The sequence below is a fragment of the Camelina sativa genome, chromosome 11, assembly GCF_000633955.1.
Source record: "Camelina sativa cultivar DH55 chromosome 11, Cs, whole genome shotgun sequence".
In the NCBI taxonomy this organism is placed as follows: Eukaryota; Viridiplantae; Streptophyta; class Magnoliopsida; order Brassicales; family Brassicaceae; genus Camelina; species Camelina sativa.
This window is the reverse complement of record NC_025695.1, coordinates 78,168-97,553: the sequence shown is the minus strand read 5'-3', so window position 1 is coordinate 97,553 and position 19,386 is coordinate 78,168. Positions and strand designations below refer to the sequence as shown.

Here is a 19,386-nt window from a genome sequence, read left to right as displayed (position 1 = left end):
TGATCAAAGGAAAAGAAGAAGATTGAAGTTGAGGGAAACTTGAGTAGAAGGAGGCGAGATGGAGAGAGCCTTGAACTCCTTCAACAGAGTCCATCACCACCTGCAGTTTTCGAAGAGAATGTCCAACTTTCTTGATCTTCCTCGATGGCCACCTTGAGATTCCGTGCTGTCTGCAGATCCTCTTCAAGGTCGTCGGACATACTGCAAAATGTAATGCAATCATCATCATTCATCATCATCATCTGTATATATATATATATCTCTATCCAAATTAATTAATTAAGGAGTATGTATCTGTCTGTATATCTACCCCCAATATTTTTAGCAGCGTCTTTAAGGCTGCCAGCAAAGTGTTGTTTGAGCGTCTCCAAAGTGATATCGTTTTCAGCCCTTGTCTTGCGTTTCCGGCTCTCCAAGGAGGAAGAAGAAGAAGNGGTCTGTGAGACGCGAGTGGGGCTGCAGGCACATCCTCAGCATGGAATCCCTAAACATAGCCTTCACTTTCATCCCGTCCTTTGCTTTCCTCGAAGCTGTTGCGGATGGCAATGGGGGTAAGGATGAGGTAACACGAGCTGGCCTCTGGTCCTCTTGCAGGCTGCTTAGAGTAAGTAGCTGTGGATGGCTGAGAGCTGGTTTTTGAAAGCCACTAAGTTGTTGCTCTTCGGAGGAGCAACAAGTACTTGAACCTGACGAGCTATGGCTACCAGATAACGAAGGTGGCGACTTAGGAGGAGGCACATGGACAGTTTGGTTTGGATTGATCAAAGGAAAAGAAGAAGATTGAAGTTGAGGGAAACTTGAGTAGAAGGAGGCGAGATGGAGAGAGCCTTGAACTCCTTCAACAGAGTCCATCACCACCTGCAGTTTTCGAAGAGAATGTCCAACTTTCTTGATCTTCCTCGATGGCCACCTTGAGATTCCGTGCTGTCTGCAGATCCTCTTCAAGGTCGTCGGACATACTGCAAAATGTAATGCAATCATCATCATTCATCATCATCATCTGTATATATATATATATCTCTATCCAAATTAATTAATTAAGGAGTATGTATCTGTCTGTATATCTACCCCCAATATTTTTAGCAGCGTCTTTAAGGCTGCCAGCAAAGTGTTGTTTGAGCGTCTCCAAAGTGATATCGTTTTCAGCCCTTGTCTTGCGTTTCCGGCTCTCCAAGGAGGAAGAAGAAGAAGAAAATGAAAGCGACTTGCCCTTGGGATCCGTAGCCTCCTCTTGTGCTGATCGGCTAGAGTGATCTGTGAGGGGCGTGGCTGTGTCCCTCACGTCTTCTGCAAGTTGGTCGTCTACCATCAGATGTGGTGAGCTCTGGAAGCGTTGGTTGAGTTGGGAGACGAGGGTCAGCCTCTGAGTTTGGATGTCAAGACAGTCCCTGGGGAAGAAGAACTCGAGAACAAATTGGACGGTGCGGTTGCGTCTGGTCAGGAGAGGCACGGCGAGAGCAGCGTGGAGGTCCAACATCTTGGCGTAATGGGAGAGAGGGTAGCTCCACTTGCTGAAGATGGCCACATCTGTTACGAAACACTGTTTCTTGGTAGCAAAAGCTCTTCCAGCGATTCCTTGGCCGCCGAGTAGATGGTGCTCTGAACAGGCGGCCAGGAAGCAGCGGCTGTTTTGGTCAGCGGCGTAACAGGCGGAGATTAGAGCTGAAAGGGTGGATGAGTCTTGGTGCCCCCACGTGATGGCTAGAGAGAGTCCGTTCCAACTGCAGATGCCTTGGAGAATCGAGGCCACCTCTGTGTGAAGGTCGTCGTCTGCGTGGGGCTGATGGGAAAAGGACACCACTGAGAGATTATTCTATGTAGAGAATGTGCAAGTGAATTAGGGAAAGGGACTTGAAGAACTGACCTTGAGAGAGGCTGCAGGAATGATGGAGGAGGTTTGTGAAGTCCGGAGATCAAAGGCCTGGGAGAAATATATTTATCAGATTTGTGACTCTAATTTAGTCTTGTTTATATAATAGTAACGTACGCATCGAATGTTAACCATTGAAGCTCTTCAAAGGTTGCTTACGTCAACCAAAATAATAATAATGCAAAGACATGGGAGCGAGTCAATGCTGAGCAGTGTTCCAACAGTGCAGTGACAAGAATATATTTACTTTTAGATGGAATAAATTAGACTCAATCAGACTTGACTTCTTTTATCAGAATATATATAGAGTACTCCATCAAATTCATCAGTTTAATGACTTAATCTTATACATCTATATATCAACAGTTAGGTTAAATTCATAATGACCTCAAGGGCATGGCAGATGGTGTGAATTTGGGAGGCATACTCCAAGTTGCGGCGAGTGGTGACCATTTCCATGACGGCCACGCAGTTCCCCGACGCTCCTTGGAATAGTGGTACAGCGAGGGAGGCTCGAACCTGGTACCTACGGGCGTATCCTATGCGAGGGTACTCCTCGCTCCTGAAGAAGCGAACGTCCGGTGTCCACTCAGGCATCCTCCTCAAGAACACGCGCCCAGGCAACCCCATCAGCTGGTCCGACCCAACCTCTGCTGCGAAGCTGTAGCCGGCTGAGGCGTCTCTGTAGAGGGCCAGGCTCTGGCTCTGGGAGAAGGGGTTGAGAGAGTAAGGCTGCTCCTCCGTGCTCAGCACTCTTCCGCTCCTTCTCTCTACAGGCACCCACAGCTGGATCAGCAACTCCCTTTCTCCCATCACCTCTTGCAGGTGCCTCATGGCGCAAGTCACTCTCTCCTTCAGCCTTGATGATGATGCTACCCCATTCTCTTTGTCCCACCACTCCTCCCACAAGAGCTCGTCCATAAAGTTTTTAGGGAAGTCCACCACGCCCGAGTTGTTGCTTTCTTCCATGAGAGCCGGATGGGTGTTAGACAAAGACAATGAGGGATATTTGATGAACCAAACTGAGACAAAATAAATAAAATTAATATAGAGAAAGAGAGATGATGCAAGCATGTGGTTTGATATATAACGCTCTCTCCTTCTTTTCCTTTGTTGTTCAATATCAAACGCCAACGACTCTCTTTTAAAACTTTAAAGAAATTAAAAAGAAAAGCAAATAGCTAAAGAGAGAGAGAGAGCTGCCAAAATGGGATAAGTCAGACAGCTAAATAAACAAAAAAAAAAACCAATTGCTCAAAAAGGTCAAACCCCTTGTATCTTAATTTATTATAATGTTTGATGAATTTTTGGCGCCGACCTCATCTCATCATCATCTGAATCTTACTAATCCGATCCATCCTGCAGTTACAAGTATTAGTATTTATATATGTATCAAAGATAATCAAAAGAAAAAAAGAAACACAAAAAATGTGAGAGAAACATGTAATTAATGGTAATGTGTGAGAGCGAGATGATGATGAAGCAGCAAGAAAGAATTAAAGGATATAATAATAATAATTACTCGTATTCTTGAAGAATCAAAAACAACAACAACTGGATCCAGCTTGGCTAGAGAGGCAGAAGAACTGAAGATGGAAGGAATCTTTGGTCGTGAGCGTGCAGAATCTTTTTGAAGGGTCCACACCATAAAATTGTCAAATATTTTGTAATCAGATCACCGTGATCAATATATATGTACTGTATATCTTATACTTTTTTTGTTCCTGAATCTCCGAGGGTTTAGGTGGTCCAATGCTGAACTAGGCAAATCCAAGTTATTTTGATTGTGGGTACCAAATTAGCTAGCAAAAGTCACTTCTTCAGTCGATGTACTTACTTACTACTTCTCATTATAATGTTTTTTTTTTTTCTGATGTAAAAGCTAGGGTTCCGAGATATGATTTAATAAAGACGCTCAACTAATCACTAATCAAGGTGATTGATTCCATGAAAGATTCCAAAAGGGACATGTCATAATGATATAAGCGAGCAAATCGTGTGGTGGAATTTGTATATATATGCTTAATTCTTTTTCGCATTATTTTGTGTTTTTAATTCGTCTCATTTGTTTAATTACATCATACTAATAAATAAAAAAATGGCATCATTATTGTTTATTTTCCGAGAAACACGATTGTAATTTTTTTTTTGAAGAATTAACCGGTCTTAATTAACAACATATATGACCTTTCAAATCTGATGATACGATTATTTTGCCGTTCTATCTAGTTTCTTTTGTTCTATAGTTTAAAACTAGAGAAAAAAAAAAGATAAAAGAAATTAAAGAGCTAAGAATTGTTTAAAGGGAAGCCAATGAGATGAAGGCAGGTGGTAAACGAAGCAAAAAACAGTAGATAAAGAGAAAAAAGAGAGAGGTCACTTATTAGTTTGCGTTATCAAAATTACTAGTGTGATGACTCTTGAGGATTACGGGAAGCCAAAGCCCGTCCATGCCAAGCTTCGCAATATATATATATATATATATATATATATATATATTCATCAGAAATGGTTTAGCATATCATCAACCCTAATCGTCATACGTGTGATTGGAACTAATGGGTAACACGCTCATATATATTAGAGTTTAGAGACTATGTATATGTTAGAAAAATTAGTAGCAAAGCCTTTAAAATGTTGCTTTTGAGGAGACATATTGATAACCCGTAGAATAGTTTGACCACCCATTTGCCAAACTAAAATTCCGTGACCTCAAAAACTGAACGATATTTGCTTCTTGTATCTCTTAGAAGAGTTACCTAGCTCTACCTCCTTGCATAAAAATTAAGAATATTGTTTCCCTTTTAGTTATAGCTTTTGCTAGTTACGCCGTCTAAAGTGAATCTAAACTCCACTCTGATCCCTTTCTTTTTATTTTTAAAACTGCGCACACAATATTTTATATATCACATAGTTTGTTAAAGACTGAATCTCATATATGGGATTTATTAGTCTAAAGATAGTGTCTAATTATCCTTCTTCTTTTTATTGCCATTCTCGTCTCGACGTCTCGTTTACGTGCCTTGCACACACACACACACACAAAAGAAAGAAAAGAAAAAAAGAAGCAGAGTTGTATTTCTATCTCAAACCATTAAACTAGTCCTATAAATATATAGTAAGGGCTGGGTTGAGAAATCAATGATGGATCTGTCCGAATCTTTCTCTATATGACATCAGCAACCTGTCAGAATCTCACTTCTTTAATCTCATTAATATTACACATTACATATGGTTATTTAACTAATGTTGGTTTAAGCTTGAGAAGGACTTAAAGAAGGAAAAGGCAGAGCATTCCTAATCGAGTTATGATTAGTGAATGAATAAGGATCAAACTCTATTTGGTGTTTTCCTAGTAGGACTAGGATTGTCTTTGTTATATATATGTATGTCGAGCTATGACATTAACATATAGAGATTAAGAGTTTGAGAGAGAACAATTGTGAGAGAGTTTTAGTTTTGAGAGATTTTTTCTAGAGCTAATAATAAGAGAGTTATTCTTATTTGATCTTTTGTTCTTTACACAAACCTGCAACCTGCATTTTTCTATATTTGGTATCAGAGCTAAACAATGACCGAAGGAGAAAGTGCTATTGTGATCAACAAACCAACAGAGGGAGGAGGATCTTCCTCCATCACATGTCCAATGCTAACAACCACAAACTACACAGTTTGGGCACTGAAGATGAAATTTGTGCTCAGGGTCAACAAAGTTTGGGAGACAATTGATGCAGAAACTATAGATGAAGAAAAGAATGACATGGCTATTGCATTACTGTTTCAATCTATCCCAGAGGCACTCATCTTGCAGTTAGGAGAGCTCGACACAGCTAAAAAGATATGGTTAGCAATCAAAAATAGACATGTAGGAGCTGAGAGAGTTCGTGAGGCTAGACTACAAACACTGATGACTGATTTTGATCGACTGAAGATGAAAGATACAGAGAGTATTGATGAGTTTTCTGGGAGAATATCCGAACTCTCCTCAAAATCAGCTGCACTAGGGACAATAATCGAAGAATCCAAGCTAGTCAAGAAGTTTCTTAAAACTCTTCCTCGGAAGAAATACATTCATATTGTAGCATCTTTAGAGCAAGTACTAGACTTAAACACAACAAGCTTTGTAGAAATTGTAGGCCGACTTAAAGCCTACAAAGAAAGAATATTCGAAGATGAAGAACCACAAGAAGAACAGAACAAGTTAATGTATGCTAATACTGTCTCTAATGTTTTCTGGGAGAATATCCGAACTCTCCTCAAAATCAGCTGCACTAGGGACAATAATCGAAGAATCCAAGCTAGTCAAGAAGTTTCTTAAAACTCTTCCTCGGAAGAAATACATTCATATTGTAGCATCTTTAGAGCAAGTACTAGACTTAAACACAACAAGCTTTGTAGAAATTGTAGGCCGACTTAAAGCCTACAAAGAAAGAATATTCGAAGATGAAGAACCACAAGAAGAACAGAACAAGTTAATGTATGCTAATACTGTCTCTAATGTTTTCTGGGAGAATATCCGAACTCTCCTCAAAATCAGCTGCACTAGGGACAATAATCGAAGAATCCAAGCTAGTCAAGAAGTTTCTTAAAACTCTTCCTCGGAAGAAATACATTCATATTGTAGCATCTTTAGAGCAAATACTAGACTTAAACACAACAAGCTTTGTAGAAATTGTAGGCCGACTTAAAGCCTACGAAGAAAGAATATTCGAAGATGAAGAACCACAAGAAGAACAGAACAAGTTAATGTATGCTAATACTGTCTCTAATGTTGATACGCAAGCAAGATATTCTAATCAACATCAACATGAGTACAACGAAAGCTACAGAGGAAGAGGCAGAGGAGGAAGGTTCTCCTATCGAGGAAGAGGACGTGGACGTAATGGAGGAAGAGATCCCTCGCAGGTTACATGTTTCAGATGTGACAAGATGGGGCATTATGCAAGCAGTTGTCCAGATCGTTTGTTGAAATTGCAGGAAACTCAAGAAGTGGAGAAGGATACGGAAACTGCAGACGAACTTATGCTACATGAGGTTGTATTTCTGAATGAAAAACAATGTGTACCTAGTCAATTCGAAACAAACACAGGAGGAGACAATATTTGGTATCTTGACAATGGGGCTAGCAACCACATGACTGGAGATAGAAGATACTTTGACACACTCGATCTGACAGTCACAGGAAAAGTTAGATTTGGAGATGACTCTCGTATTGATATTAAAGGAAAAGGCACGATAGCCTTTGTTGATCTGAATGGAAAGCCAAGAAAGATGATTGATGTCTACTATATTCCAGGATTGAAAAGTAATATAGTCAGTCTTGGTCAGGCAACAGAAGCTGGATGTGACATTCGATTAAGGAACGGACACTTAACTATGAGAGATCGTGAAGGAAAACTTCTTGTGAAAGCAGAGAGATCACCAAACAGACTTTACAAGGTTCGAATGGGATTGAAAGATAATACATGCCTCTACTTAACAGAAATAAGTAATGCAGGAAAGTGGCATGCACGGATGGGTCATGTGAACTTTGAAACATTGAATACTATGATTGAGAAGAAGATTGTTCATGGAGCCCCAAGGTCTACACTTGAAAAAGAACTCTGTAGTTCGTGTTTGCTTGGTAAACAAACGAGACAAGTTTTTCCACAGGCAACATCATATCGAGCAACGAAGAAGCTTGAGCATATACACGGTGACCTATGTGGTCCTATTACACCAAGTACGAGTGCTGGAAAACGATATGTTTTTGTCCTTATAGACGACTTCTCCCGATACATGTGGACGATCCTGTTACACGAGAAAGGAGAAGCTTTTGGGAAATTTAAAAGCTTCAAAGCAATGATAGAAAAGGAGACAGAGAGCAAAATACAAACTTTGAGAACAGATAGAGGGGGAGAGTTTTTATCAAATGAGTTTAGAAGTTTTTGTGAGGAGAATGGCATTCAAAGACATCTCACAGCACCTTATACACCACAGCAAAACGGTGTAGTTGAAAGGAGAAACAGAACACTAATGGAGATGGCAAGAAGTATTTTGAAACACATGTACATGCCTAACTACATGTGGGGAGAGGCTGTAAGACATTCAACCTATGTCTTAAACAGAGTAGCAACACGGTCTCTTAAGGATCAAACACCGTATGAACTGTTTAGAGGGAAGAAGCCAAATGTTGATCACATTCGTGTCTTCGGATGCATCGGTTATGCAAAGGTTGATTCACCACATCTTAGGAAGCTTGATGACAGAAGTCGCATCCTTGTTCACCTAGGAACAGAACCTGGATCGAAGGCCTATCGATTGTTTGACCCTCTCACAAAGAAGATCAGTGTTAGTAGGGATGTTATTTTTGATGAAACAAAAGGATGGGACTGGAATGGTGTCGATACTATAAGAAATAATAATGAAAGCTTTAAGATTATGATTGATGGGTTTGGAAATAACGGACTTCAAGAGGATGTTCAGGAATCAGAGATAGAACAAGTTGGTGAAAACAGAGGAGTATCAGAGATTAGTGAAGACAGAGTTGACAATGAAGAGATGGACGAACAAAACGAGAATAATTGGACACCTGAAAGATTATCTCCCGTTATGTTAAAAAGATCCCAGAGAGAAAGACATGTTCCAAAATATCTTGAGGATTACGTTCTGCTAGCTGAAGAAGAAGGAGAAATGCTACTTTTAGTATTGAACAATGAATCAAGAAACTTTCAAGAAGCAAAGGACTCAAAAGAATGGATACACGCTTGCAAAGAAGAAGTTGGCTCGATTGAAAGATTGAAAACATGGGATCTTGTTGATTTGCCTATAGGAGCAAAACCAATCGGGCTTAAATGGGTGTTTAAACTCAAGAAAAACTCAGATGGAAGTATCAACAAGCACAAATCTAGACTTGTTGCAAAGGGATATGTGCAACAATATGGAGTTGACTTTGAGGAGGCTTTTGCTCCAGTGGCAAGAATTGAAACAATTAGATTGCTTATTGATCTTGCAGCAGCATATGGATGGGAGATACATCATCTTGATGTTAAAACTGCCTTTTTGCATGGTGAGCTCAAAGAAACAGTTTATGTTTCACAGCCAGAAGGTTTTCTAAAGACTGGAAGTGAAGAGAAGGTATACAAGTTAAACAAAGCGCTTTATGGCTTGCGTCAAGCACCTAGAGCATGGAACAACAAGTTGAACACAATTTTGCTGGGCTTAAGATTTGTTAAGTGTTCGAAGGAACCATCTGTATATCGCAAAGAAGTTGGTGAGCACTTGCTAGTCATTGGGGTGTATGTTGATGATTTATTTGTGACAGGCACAAATTTGAAGATTATTAACGATTTCAAGAGAGAGATGTCTTCAAAGTTTGAAATGAGTGATTTAGGCATGCTAACATATTACTTGGGAATCGAGGTACTACAACATCAAGGAGGCATAACCTTGAATCAAACTCGTTATGCTCAAAAGATTCTTGAAGAAGCAGGGATGCGAGACTGCAATCTGGTACATACACCGATGGAGGTTGGACTAAAGTTGTCTAAAGCAGAGAATGAGAAAGAGATTGATGCAACAATATACAGGAAAAACGTGGGATGTCTTCGCTACTTGCTCCATACGCGACCTGATTTATCCTTTTGTGTTGGAGTTCTAAGTAGATATATGCAGAGTCCTAGAGAATCTCATGGAGCAGCTATGAAACAATGTTTGAGGTACTTAAAGGGAACTACAGAACACGGTTTAACATTTGGGAGAACAAAGATACCGAAGCTGATAGGATATAGTGACAGTAGTCACAATGTCGATCCAGATGATGGCAAGAGCACTTCTGGACATATATTTTACTTAGGAGAAAGTCCGATAACTTGGTGTTCACAGAAGCAAGAAGTCATAGCCTTATCTTCTTGTGAGGCTGAATTTATGGCTGGAACAGAGGCGGCAAAACAGGCCATTTCGTTACAAGAACTGCTTAGTGAAGTTACCGGAGCTCCATGTGAGAAGGTTACAATACGTCTCGACAATCAGTCTGCAATTGCATTAACAAGGAATCCTGTGTTTCATGGCCGCAGTAAACACATACATAGGCGGTTCCATTTTATAAGAGAATGTGTCGAGAGTGGATTGATCGAGGTAGAACATGTTCCAGGAAGCGAGCAGAAAGCTGACATATTGACTAAAGCTCTTGGAAGGATTAAGTTCGAAGAAATGAGAGACCTTATTGGAGTTAGTGTTGTGAAGAGAGAAGTCAAGCTTAAAGGGGAGAATGTTGGTTTAAGCTTGAGAAGGACTTAAAGAAGGAAAAGGCAGAGCATTCCTAATCGAGTTATGATTAGTGAATGAATAAGGATCAAACTCTATTTGGTGTTTTCCTAGTAGGACTAGGATTGTCTTTGTTATATATATGTATGTCGAGCTATGACATTAACATATAGAGATTAAGAGTTTGAGAGAGAACAATTGTGAGAGAGCTTTAGTTTTGAGAGATTTTTTCTAGAGCTAATAATAAGAGAATTATTCTTATTTGATCTTTTGTTCTTTACACAAACTTGCAACCTGCATTTTTCTATAACTAATACTCCATATATTAGTAGTAAACTTCAATGAGGCTAAGGGAATCCTAATAAACAAAACAGCATATCTGAATGAAGAAGATCTATTTATGTTATGCTTCATAACAAAAAATCGTATTCCAAATATTTATAATGAGATATGTACTGTATGTGGTGTGCCATGCCATCCATTAATTAACTCACCACCACAAATACGCAGACTTAACCGCAATATACTGAAAATTACGTTGGGATAAGTTAGCTTCTTTTAACAAAAAGAGGGAAACTAATTATGGAATAGCCACCGATACATATATAAATGATGCACAGCAAAGTGTTTATTAATTGATTAAATTATACCGAAAATAATACAGTACAGTATGTGTATTTGGATGACATCATGAAGCTCTTTAATAAATTAAACGGAAACAGCTGAAGTCAACAACCTAATCATAATCGTCCACGTATTGTAAATGTATACATTACTTTGTTTTTTTGTTGTTGTTGTTGTTGCTGTTGTTATGTTATTAGTGTATTTAGTAGTGGATCATTCAATATACAATTACTAGTAGTAAATTAATTAAAAGGGATGGACATCCAATGCTCCTCTCTTACAGACCAGAAATGTCAAATAGCCTCTCCTCTCCTCTCTCCTATATAATTTGTTGTTGATAAATTGCCAAACTTGTTGACTCTCTCCCTCTCTCTCTGTATCATCAATTTAAAACCCAATCTCTTCATATCTCCTATATATAAGGGATATATATATATATAATATATAAGATGCATGGACTTGGTAGTATTCGGTTGTATGTAGTAGAGATTAGAGATACAATTACAATGGGATCTTCTTATCATAATACCCAAGGTGACGTGCCACAGTTGTCTCAGAGTTTTTGAGGAATATTGAAATCCCCCCCCCCCCTAACTCGTGGGGCTTAGATCATCTCTTACATGGTATTTTTATTATGCATACATGATTTTTTTGTTGTACATTCCAGATAATGAATTCCTCTTACGGAGGGGACAAATTAAAAGATAGGCTCACCCGACAAAATCTATCACAACTACTGTAGCAATGCCTCTTCGCCCTCATTATTAATTGCCCTTTCTTCGCTTTTGTGTTCATCCACATCAGTGCGCTCTTGCCTTCTGGAAAAGTAAGTAATCACAACATCATACTTTATCATCAGTCTAACAGCACAAAAATGATTACAGTACGGTCTACGGTTAACAAACAACACTTACGCTTCCCATTTTAATTTGTCTCTTACTATTCTCTGTCATTTGATGAAGTTTTTAGACTGTGCACAGACCGTCCTAACACGTTTAAAGCCGCTACACGCTGCATCTCTCTCGCTGCACCAGGACCACCAACACATTCTTTATAGCAAAATACTTTCTTATGACATACCGTTACAAACCTATAAGCCTAAAGCCTAGCACAAAACTCTACTGTAAATAATGGGTACGGTTACATACATATTCACTTTTCATATCACAAACAAAGGCTATCTTACTTTTCAATCAGCTGGTCTATATATGCTGTGACTAATGTAGTCTATAGTTTTCACACCAACCTTAATCTGATTCTGAGCCAAACAGTACCCTTTCTTTCTATCAGGTCTCATTTGATGTTGGTAGGAAAGAGAGAGAACGAGTACCTTCCTCGAGAGAGAATTGAATAGACCTCTTTTCCAACTCAACAGCATGCTTGCTAAGCTCGGAGGAGGGAAGTGACCAAAGCACTGACAGTATAAACATAGAAAAGTGATCCGAATTAGAGTGACATATCTATCTATCTTATCTAACTTAATTATAGAAAAAGAATGGTGAAAGAGGAGCTTACTCTGTACATGATCGTTGCGATCAGATTCATTAAGCTTATTAAGAAGCGTTTGAAGATGATCGTAACGCTCTTCCCAGTCTAACCTATGGCTGGGCGGTCCCTGAGGGGAAGAGCTGGCCACAGCCACAGCCACGGTTGGTGGTTCCTTAGGCGAAGCTGCCACAGCCACAGCCACAGCCACGGTTGGTGGTTCCTTAGGCGGAGCTGTGCTAGCAGCAGCTTTGGAAGTGTCAACCTCGACTCTTCTGCGGACATATACAAGTCGCCCGCTTGCAACATTAGTGGCCGGAGATAATGGATTCACAGGAGAGTTCGTCGGAGGTTTCTTTACCCCAAGTGATATCGAATCTTGTTGGACGGGTGTGTTCTTGCTTTGTGAATCTTTTGATGGAGTCTTTGCTCCGCCGTCGGAATCGGGAATTGCAGAATCGCAAGGTTCCATATCGATGAAGACCTCCTAACTAACTAACTAACTACTACTCCTTATTACTGTAAAAGCAAGAAGCTAAATAAGGACAGCGATTCATTCGAGCGCACAAACCCAGACTAGGATTTGAAAAATTTGGAAACTTCATGATGAATGAAGAAGAATCGGAGGGAATTTTACCTGGAGAATGGAGATGGCGACGGATCGATGCTCTGATGAGCGTGCCCGTTGCGTTTTCTTCTCTTTTCTTTTAAGAGGAGAGCAATGATGGGCCAATATAAGGCCCATTAATGTGAAGAAAATGATACATATTAGGCCCATTTCATGTTCAAGATGAGCTTTTTTATTTGGGTCGGTGAAATATGATTTTATGGTTAAATAAGTTGCTAAAACCAAAAAAAAAAAAAAACAAGAGTTAGTAATGTATATTTCATACTAACAGTAATAATCATCCCTCTCTGTTGGTTCCTTGCCTTGCTATGGTTGGTATACTGAAAACAATTTTACTTCCCCCCTGTGCTTCATCTACCTCCTCTCTCTTCATTCATTCGTTGATGTTGCAGCGACGGAGATATGGATTATCATACTCGACATACTTGGACCAGTATGCTTTGTACTTGGCAAATGCCAAACCCAGCCATGGCTTATAGTTCCCATTGTAATGCACTACCGCTGCATTCTCTATTGCTGTTTGGTTCAGCGCCGGGTCATATCCCAGCCCCAGTACGTGCCAGCTCCTCTCCATTGCATATGTCAGGTTGTAAAATGTTATCAGCCCCGGTGGCAACGAACCCAGCTTCCACAGTGTTCTGTCTTCATTCTGAATCACACACCCCACAAGATATTATTATTATAGACACACACAGCAAAATGTCTCTTCAAATTTCAATCATGAAAAAATGCCTTACCATGTCTTGCCAATAGTGATATATCCCTGTAATGTTCCGTTTCCTCCACTCTTTCAGGTCAAACATATTCATCCCAAATGCCCACCCGCAAGCACCTGCGTCGAAATTCTCTGAGATCTTTGGATTTGAGAAGTTGAGGTACTTGTCAAATCTGTGGAAGCTCTCCTTGCACGTCTCCACCGCACCATTCACTTTTCCTTGCATGTCTACTCCCCATAGAGGTGCCAGGTCCTTTTGCACCACAATATCATCGTCTAAAAACAGAATCTTGTCCAGCTTCGGGTAAACCTCTGGAAGGTAGAACCTGAGATGATTCAGCATTGATAGATACTTTGGGTTGCGGTACTTAAGATTGTCTGCGCCAGCAGAGATAGATGAAGGATGATTTGCTTTGAAATAGTATTCTTTCAGCCTTGCAGATTCAAGCTGCCGTAGAACAGAGCAATAAGAGGAGTTCAGCCACTTAAAATCGTTGATGTTTTCAACTTGAATTGTCGCATCGGCAGGAGCACTGATGCGAAACCACATCTTCATTGCAGCAAAGTTCAATTTGTCAGTTACTATATGGAACACATGCTTCTGCGGCTCCTTTGCATTCAAAACAGTGGAATTGACCACCACAGATGTGGCCAGAACATTATCCGAAAATATCGCATAGTGATAGAGAGAAGGATCTTCAAACTTCTTTCGACTGACATCCTCTTTGACTGCATCCTCTTTATTGAAACCTAGGATATAATAGTCTGCCGCTAACTGCAGACTCAGGCAATGCAATGGCTTGGGAAAGGTTTTGGCAGCTAGCTGAATTAAGAAGGTGCCCTTTTTCTTCAGTCCATCAACATTGCGTTCTGTGGATTGAAGCATGGCCCGGAATTTTTTTGCAAGTTCATGGCAGTCATATAACTCGTCTTTTGCAAAAGAGAGGGCATGGCCCATGGCTTTTGCTTGATCCAGAGCGCTAGCAAATATAAAAGGGATGTAAAAAATATCAACAAATAAAAGTTGCCTCACTAATCTATGTTGGCAAGAGGAATGTAAAGAAGTACCTTGAAGGAAGGTCAGCATCAGAGGTTGCTTTTCCTATAACACGTTGATTTTCTCCATACTGCTGCACCAAGAATGCGTACAGATTGGTTACATTTTTTGATTTGGCAATATTTGCATAAGCTTTTGCCATTATGATCTGGTCTCTCATAAGCTTCAAGATAGCATCAGCATTTGGACTCTCATAGTCTCTCCTCCATATGCTGTATTTCCCAATGACTGAGTTTTCAAAGTTGGTTGACTTCTCAATGGCTGCTTCTTGCATCTGCTCGTCAGTTTCCTTTTGTTGTAGTATCAGCTCCAGAGTTCGTTGACCTCTCCTTTCCTGACGTAAAATCTGAAAGATATAGAATTTGTTACAGTCCCAGTCATCTATAATCAAGGCATACAGAGGTTACAAAAAGAAGGCTATCTGACAGATCACCTGAGAAGGAAGAGTATGAGCAAGCTTAAGGATAAAATCCAAGGGAACGAAAAGAAATGTCTAATATCTTTCTAGCCTCTGCGAGGAATCTCAGAATCAGATCACACATGGTTAGAACAAAGGAAGTTCATGAGAGAAATCACTTCACACAGTATAATTTGTCTCCTCTAGCTCATGTCCATAGGATGGATATACAGAACTAATGATCAAATCATATAAAAACAAGAAACAAAGTCTTAAACAGACATGAAATGTGTTGGTACCTGCGAACCTTTTTTCTTGCCGGTAACTTGATTCTCCAAAACCCAAGAAGATGAAAGATCCCCCATTTTCACCCTACCAAGCCGTATATGGCCATAATGGTCACTGTATGTGGCAACTATGTTCAGATCCTTGAGATAACAAAAAACCTATTAGAAGTAGGAAGCATAGATATGTAGTATAATTATTCAAGAGAAAGAAGAGCCTTACTTACTTTGAGATCTGGATCGTAGTGTAGAGCAGCAGCTGAGGAAGCGTGCGCATCCTGAAGTCATATTAGTGGATACCCAAAAAATCAATCACAAGCTATTATATAGTTATAGACAGAGCCCCACAGAAGTGTGATATCTGAATCTAGGGAAGGAATGAGACCTCTAGATTATTACAGCCACGACAATCTTGCAGCGGACGATAAGCTTTAAGTTCTCTGTGGCTGTACACAAGGAAGCAACAAAAAGAGAGAATCAACACGTGTAGCCAAAACAAAAAAAAGAGGAGCTTCCGGGAGAGAGAGATATAATATCCATTACGGTGCTTGTGACTCAAAAATGGCTCCACCGACATGAACATCATGTAGCAATACCTGCCAATCGTTGATCAAGATACACTCTTGTTAGTTCAAAATTTGAAATCATATGGAACTGAGAACAAATCAAAAGCTAGGAGAAGAGTAGGTACCAGGCATAAGAAGGCATGAAGGAAGCATCTCGAGAACGTCATCTGGATCTGACGGATAGATATCACCACATCATCGCCGCCGGCGAATGTAATTAGAAAGAATCAGAATCGCTCGCCGCAGATTTCTTCTTATTAAAAAGAGCAAATTAGTCGGGAGGGAGGAGGTTTGTAGAAACGTGCACGTGCTGCCGTTTCGTGGTAACAAGAACCACACGCACTTCTTAAGTAGAACAAAAAAAGAGAGACGACTTTGTTGTTTTATATATTTTAAAAAGCAGAGAGAGATGGTCACGTCGGTCGTTGTCGTTGGTTCGTTCTGGGTGGAGAAGAGAGAATGTGCATAGCAGTGTTTCTTTGGCAATCGCATCCGCTTTACCCTTTCCTTCTATTTCTGAACAGAGATGAAGATCACAACAGGTGATTAATATAAAACCCCTCCTCTTATATCGCTTCAATGATGATGTTGATGTTTTATGTATATTGCCCAAGGCCGACGGAGGCGCTGCGTTGGTGGGAAGACGGTGAGACGTTGGGAGGAAGAGACCTGCTTGGCGGCGGTACGTGGCTGGGCTGCACGAGGCAAGGCCGGATCGCTTTCCTCACCAATTTCAGGGAAGCCTCATCCTTCCCTGCTGCTAAATCCCGTGGAGATCTGCCTCTTCGTTACTTGCAGGTCTGGTCTACCTACTCTAATATTATATATTATTATGCTGCTTCTGTCTGTATGATAGAGATGTTGAGACTGAGAGAGGAGGAGTTTTCTTGTTTTTGGTAATGAGAACAAACAGAGCCGTAAGAGTCCGGCCGAGTTTGCCGAGGATATCCACGATGAAATTGCTCTTTACAATGGCTTCAACCTGGTAGTCGCTCATGTCTTGTCCAAATCCATGGTTTACATTACCAACCGGCCTCTCCATGGTCACAAGCTCGTGACTCAAGTCTCTCCGGGTATCCATGTCCTTTCCAACGCCAACCTCGACTCTCCTTGGCCCAAGGTATAAACTCTTCTTGCTATTATTTTCTATCTTGCAGACTCCCCTATTGCGCCTCCTCTTTGTTTTTGTCTCTGCAGTGTGTGAGGCTGAGAGAGGGTTTTCAACAGCTTCTCGCTGACAACCGTAGCAGTGAATTCCCCGTGAAGACCATGGTGGAGCAGGTGATGACCAATACTGTCAAGGACCAAGACACCGAGCTGCCTCACGTTTACACACCAGAGACGGAATACCAACTCAGCTCCATCTTCGTCGACATGCAGAGACCAACTGTAATCTTTTCTTCTTTTAGAGTCTGTATATATTTGCTTTCACTCTTTTCTATGACTCATATTCCAGTCTCACTCACTCTTGGATACAGGGGCGTTATGGGACCAGAAGCATCTCCACGATCAGCATCAAGTCCCATAGTGAGGTATGCTTTTACGAGAGGCATCTTGAAGAAGGTGATTCATGGAAGGAGCACACTCAACAGTTTGTAATTATACAAAACGACGAGAGCATTTGATCAGCTTGCCAACCTTAACATTGAGTACCCAAAGCTCTCACATATATTGTGTATGTATGTATGTAAACACAAAACAGAAGAGCTCATCTCTATTATTCCAAGCATCAGACAGAATACAAATACAATCACAATACTTTTTAAAACCACAAATCCCATATACAGTACATAATGGCACACTTACACATTTATTGGACACAAGTATGTAGAAAACTCTCTCCAATCCTCTCACGCTTACACTTTGACTGAGAAGATCTCATTGAGGGAACTCCAAGTTCCAGACACAGCAAGAGCCACACCGAGTCCCACAATCGCTGTGTCGGAACTCCATTGCATCCACCCCATCTCTTCCTTGAAGACCAATAAATGGAACAAGGCAGGCAACACAAACCCTAACACACAGCAAGTGCTGCTGCCGACCAAGGACAAAAAATCAGTAAAGTTTGGCACAAAGAGAGCCACAAGAGTCACTACCAAGACGAGTAGCCATCTCAGCCAGGCAGAGTACATCCCACGAGAGAAACGCCTCTCCACTATCTCAAAGACTGGATTCATCATCAAGGGGAAGGTGAAGAAGAGGTTGACGCACAATCCAAGCTGAACAACAGTGCTAATAAGTCCTGCACCCAAGTTTGACGTGATAATGTCCATGGTGTCTTCACCAAAAGCCAAGTAGCCTAGGAAACCGAAGGCAATGTAAATGAGAGAGATGAATCCCATGCCGAGTGCCAAGACTTTGCCAAACTTGTCCTTGTCCTTCATCTCGGATTCAAGGGGCAAGACCATTCCAACACCTTCGAAAGAATAGACAGCGACGCCCATCCCATACAAGAAGAGAGACATACCGCCAAAGGCAACCACGTCAGGCCTTTGCTTGAGTATAATCATGGAATCCTCAACAATGACAACACCCATAGCGGCAAGATCAACAACGTCGGCGAAAATGCTAAGAGGGGCCAAGTGAGTGAGGGTCTTAATGGAATTCAAACCCAGCTGAAAGGGGAAGCATCCCCAAATGTAGAGACTCTTGGAGGAGACGCCAAAGAAATCAGAACCCAGCCTAGTAATCTGATGCCTGAGACTGGTGGGGGAATCAGGATCGAACAGATTGGCTAAAGTAGTGCCGATGAAGATGAGATAACCGACACAAAAACCAGCTTGAGATAAGATGATAAATAAGTCAACGACGATCCTGCCGAAGGAGCCGCAGACGGCAAATCCAAGGTCACCAAAAGAGCCGATCTTGGAGGAGGAGGACTTGGAGACGCCATTGAAAGAGTCGAGCTTGCGGCGGGTATGGACAAGGAGCATCATGCAGTGATGGGTCAAAACGGAGACGGAGACGAGAAGGAGGACGCCCATGAGCCATCCGGTTCGCTTGAAGGCGTAAGGAAGACCAAGAACACCAGCGCCGACGACAGCGATGAAGACGTTGGCGAAGGTCTTGAATTGGCTGGACAGGGGAGGTCCCTTGCCAAGAAGAGGCGTGTCCTCTCTAGCCGGCGGTGGTATTTTAAGGGTATAAGAGGAGGAGCTAGCTTCGTTCTCAAACCCCATCTGAGAATTGAGATGAGATGGAACAAACTCTTTCTTCTTCTTCTTGCCTCAATCAATCTGGGAAATATTCAATCAAAGAAATGTGAGGACAGCAAGATAATTGGATAAATAGCGTGTAGGTTGGAGTCCTTTGAGCTGTCGCCGTCGCCGTCGTATTCGAATTAGAGCTACCTGGTTAGAGAGAGAGAGAGAGAGAGAGAGAGAGATCTATTTATGGATGAGATGGAATGAAGTGATATAATAATATGGTCAATCCATTCTCATCTCACCATCATTTCTTTTCTTCCTTAGAACGAAAACGATGCCGTTTCAAACATAACTTAATCTTCCCGGCGGC

At 41.0% G+C, this 19,386-nt stretch overlaps 5 protein-coding genes across 7 annotated transcripts in view; 1 reads left to right on the top strand and 4 right to left on the bottom strand.

Annotated features, from left to right (window-relative positions):
• Window positions 1–2,983, bottom strand: part of LOC104720746 (protein NLP3-like) — a 4,901-nt gene extending 1,918 nt beyond the window's left edge. The window contains exons 1-4 of the mRNA XM_010438624.1: window positions 2,258–2,983; window positions 1,865–1,921; window positions 1,069–1,780; window positions 856–959 (exon numbers count right to left, since the gene is read on the bottom strand). Coding sequence (XP_010436926.1) covers window positions 856–959; window positions 1,069–1,780; window positions 1,865–1,921; window positions 2,258–2,944 — 1,560 coding nt within the window. The 5' untranslated portion in view covers window positions 2,945–2,983. The remainder of the gene's footprint in view (window positions 1–855; window positions 960–1,068; window positions 1,781–1,864; window positions 1,922–2,257) is intronic.
• On the bottom strand, window positions 11,343–12,956 carry LOC104720745. Its single transcript, XM_010438623.2, has 5 exons — window positions 12,861–12,956; window positions 12,254–12,742; window positions 12,069–12,152; window positions 11,653–11,763; window positions 11,343–11,556 (listed from the first exon to the last, which is right to left on the bottom strand). The coding sequence occupies exons 2-4, from the start codon at window positions 12,693–12,695 to the stop codon at window positions 11,678–11,680; spliced, it is 612 nt and encodes a 203-aa protein (XP_010436925.1). The 5' UTR covers window positions 12,696–12,742; window positions 12,861–12,956; the 3' UTR covers window positions 11,343–11,556; window positions 11,653–11,677.
• On the bottom strand, window positions 13,001–16,199 carry LOC104720740 (probable galacturonosyltransferase 3). 2 transcript variants are annotated; one of them, XM_010438620.2, is made up of 8 exons: window positions 15,996–16,199; window positions 15,848–15,900; window positions 15,690–15,750; window positions 15,532–15,582; window positions 15,320–15,448; window positions 14,635–14,969; window positions 13,589–14,546; window positions 13,001–13,500 (listed from the first exon to the last, which is right to left on the bottom strand). In XM_010438620.2, exons 1-8 carry the CDS (start codon window positions 16,035–16,037, stop codon window positions 13,225–13,227), a joined length of 1,905 nt encoding a protein of 634 aa, XP_010436922.1. In that variant the 5' UTR covers window positions 16,038–16,199; the 3' UTR covers window positions 13,001–13,224. The 2 variants fall into 2 exon arrangements, with proteins under 2 accessions (XP_010436922.1, XP_010436923.1); XM_010438621.2 differs by lacking the exons at window positions 15,690–15,750; window positions 15,848–15,900; window positions 15,996–16,199 and having other exon boundaries at window positions 15,528–15,582.
• On the top strand, window positions 16,291–17,634 carry LOC104720742 (uncharacterized protein YGR127W-like). Of its 2 annotated transcripts, none has more exons than XM_019232683.1 (5): window positions 16,291–16,412; window positions 16,485–16,668; window positions 16,784–16,990; window positions 17,068–17,259; window positions 17,366–17,495. In XM_019232683.1, exons 1-5 carry the CDS (start codon window positions 16,330–16,332, stop codon window positions 17,396–17,398), a joined length of 699 nt encoding a protein of 232 aa, XP_019088228.1. In that variant the 5' UTR covers window positions 16,291–16,329; the 3' UTR covers window positions 17,399–17,495. The 2 variants fall into 2 exon arrangements, with proteins under 2 accessions (XP_019088228.1, XP_019088227.1); XM_019232682.1 differs by having other exon boundaries at window positions 16,292–16,412; window positions 17,349–17,634.
• On the bottom strand, window positions 17,561–19,265 carry LOC104720743 (amino acid transporter ANTL2). Its single transcript, XM_010438622.2, has one exon. It carries the CDS (start codon window positions 19,047–19,049, stop codon window positions 17,727–17,729), a length of 1,323 nt encoding a protein of 440 aa, XP_010436924.1. The 5' UTR covers window positions 19,050–19,265; the 3' UTR covers window positions 17,561–17,726.

Coding starts and splice junctions, on each gene's coding strand:
- LOC104720745 (XM_010438623.2), bottom strand. CDS start 12,695: ATGGAACCTTGCGATTCTGCAATTCCCGATTCCGACGGCGGAGCAAAG. Junction 12,153..12,253: donor TCGCAACGATCATGTACAGA/GTAAGCTCCTCT, acceptor TTATACTGTCAG/TGCTTTGGTCACTTCCCTCC. Junction 11,764..12,068: donor TCAATTCTCTCTCGAGGAAG/GTACTCGTTCTC, acceptor GTCCTGGTGCAG/CGAGAGAGATGCAGCGTGTA.
- LOC104720740 (XM_010438620.2), bottom strand. CDS start 16,037: ATGACGTTCTCGAGATGCTTCCTTCATGCCTTCTTATGCCTG. Junction 15,751..15,847: donor ATTTTTGAGTCACAAGCACC/GTAATGGATATT, acceptor CCTTGTGTACAG/CCACAGAGAACTTAAAGCTT. Junction 15,449..15,531: donor ACTACGATCCAGATCTCAAA/GTAAGTAAGGCT, acceptor TGTTATCTCAAG/GATCTGAACATAGTTGCCAC.
- LOC104720742 (XM_019232682.1), top strand. CDS start 16,330: ATGTGCATAGCAGTGTTTCTTTGGCAATCGCATCCGCTTTACCCTTTC. Junction 16,669..16,783: donor TGCCTCTTCGTTACTTGCAG/GTCTGGTCTACC, acceptor GAGAACAAACAG/AGCCGTAAGAGTCCGGCCGA. Junction 16,991..17,067: donor TCGACTCTCCTTGGCCCAAG/GTATAAACTCTT, acceptor TTGTCTCTGCAG/TGTGTGAGGCTGAGAGAGGG.
- LOC104720743 (XM_010438622.2), bottom strand. CDS start 19,049: ATGGGGTTTGAGAACGAAGCTAGCTCCTCCTCTTATACCCTTAAAATA.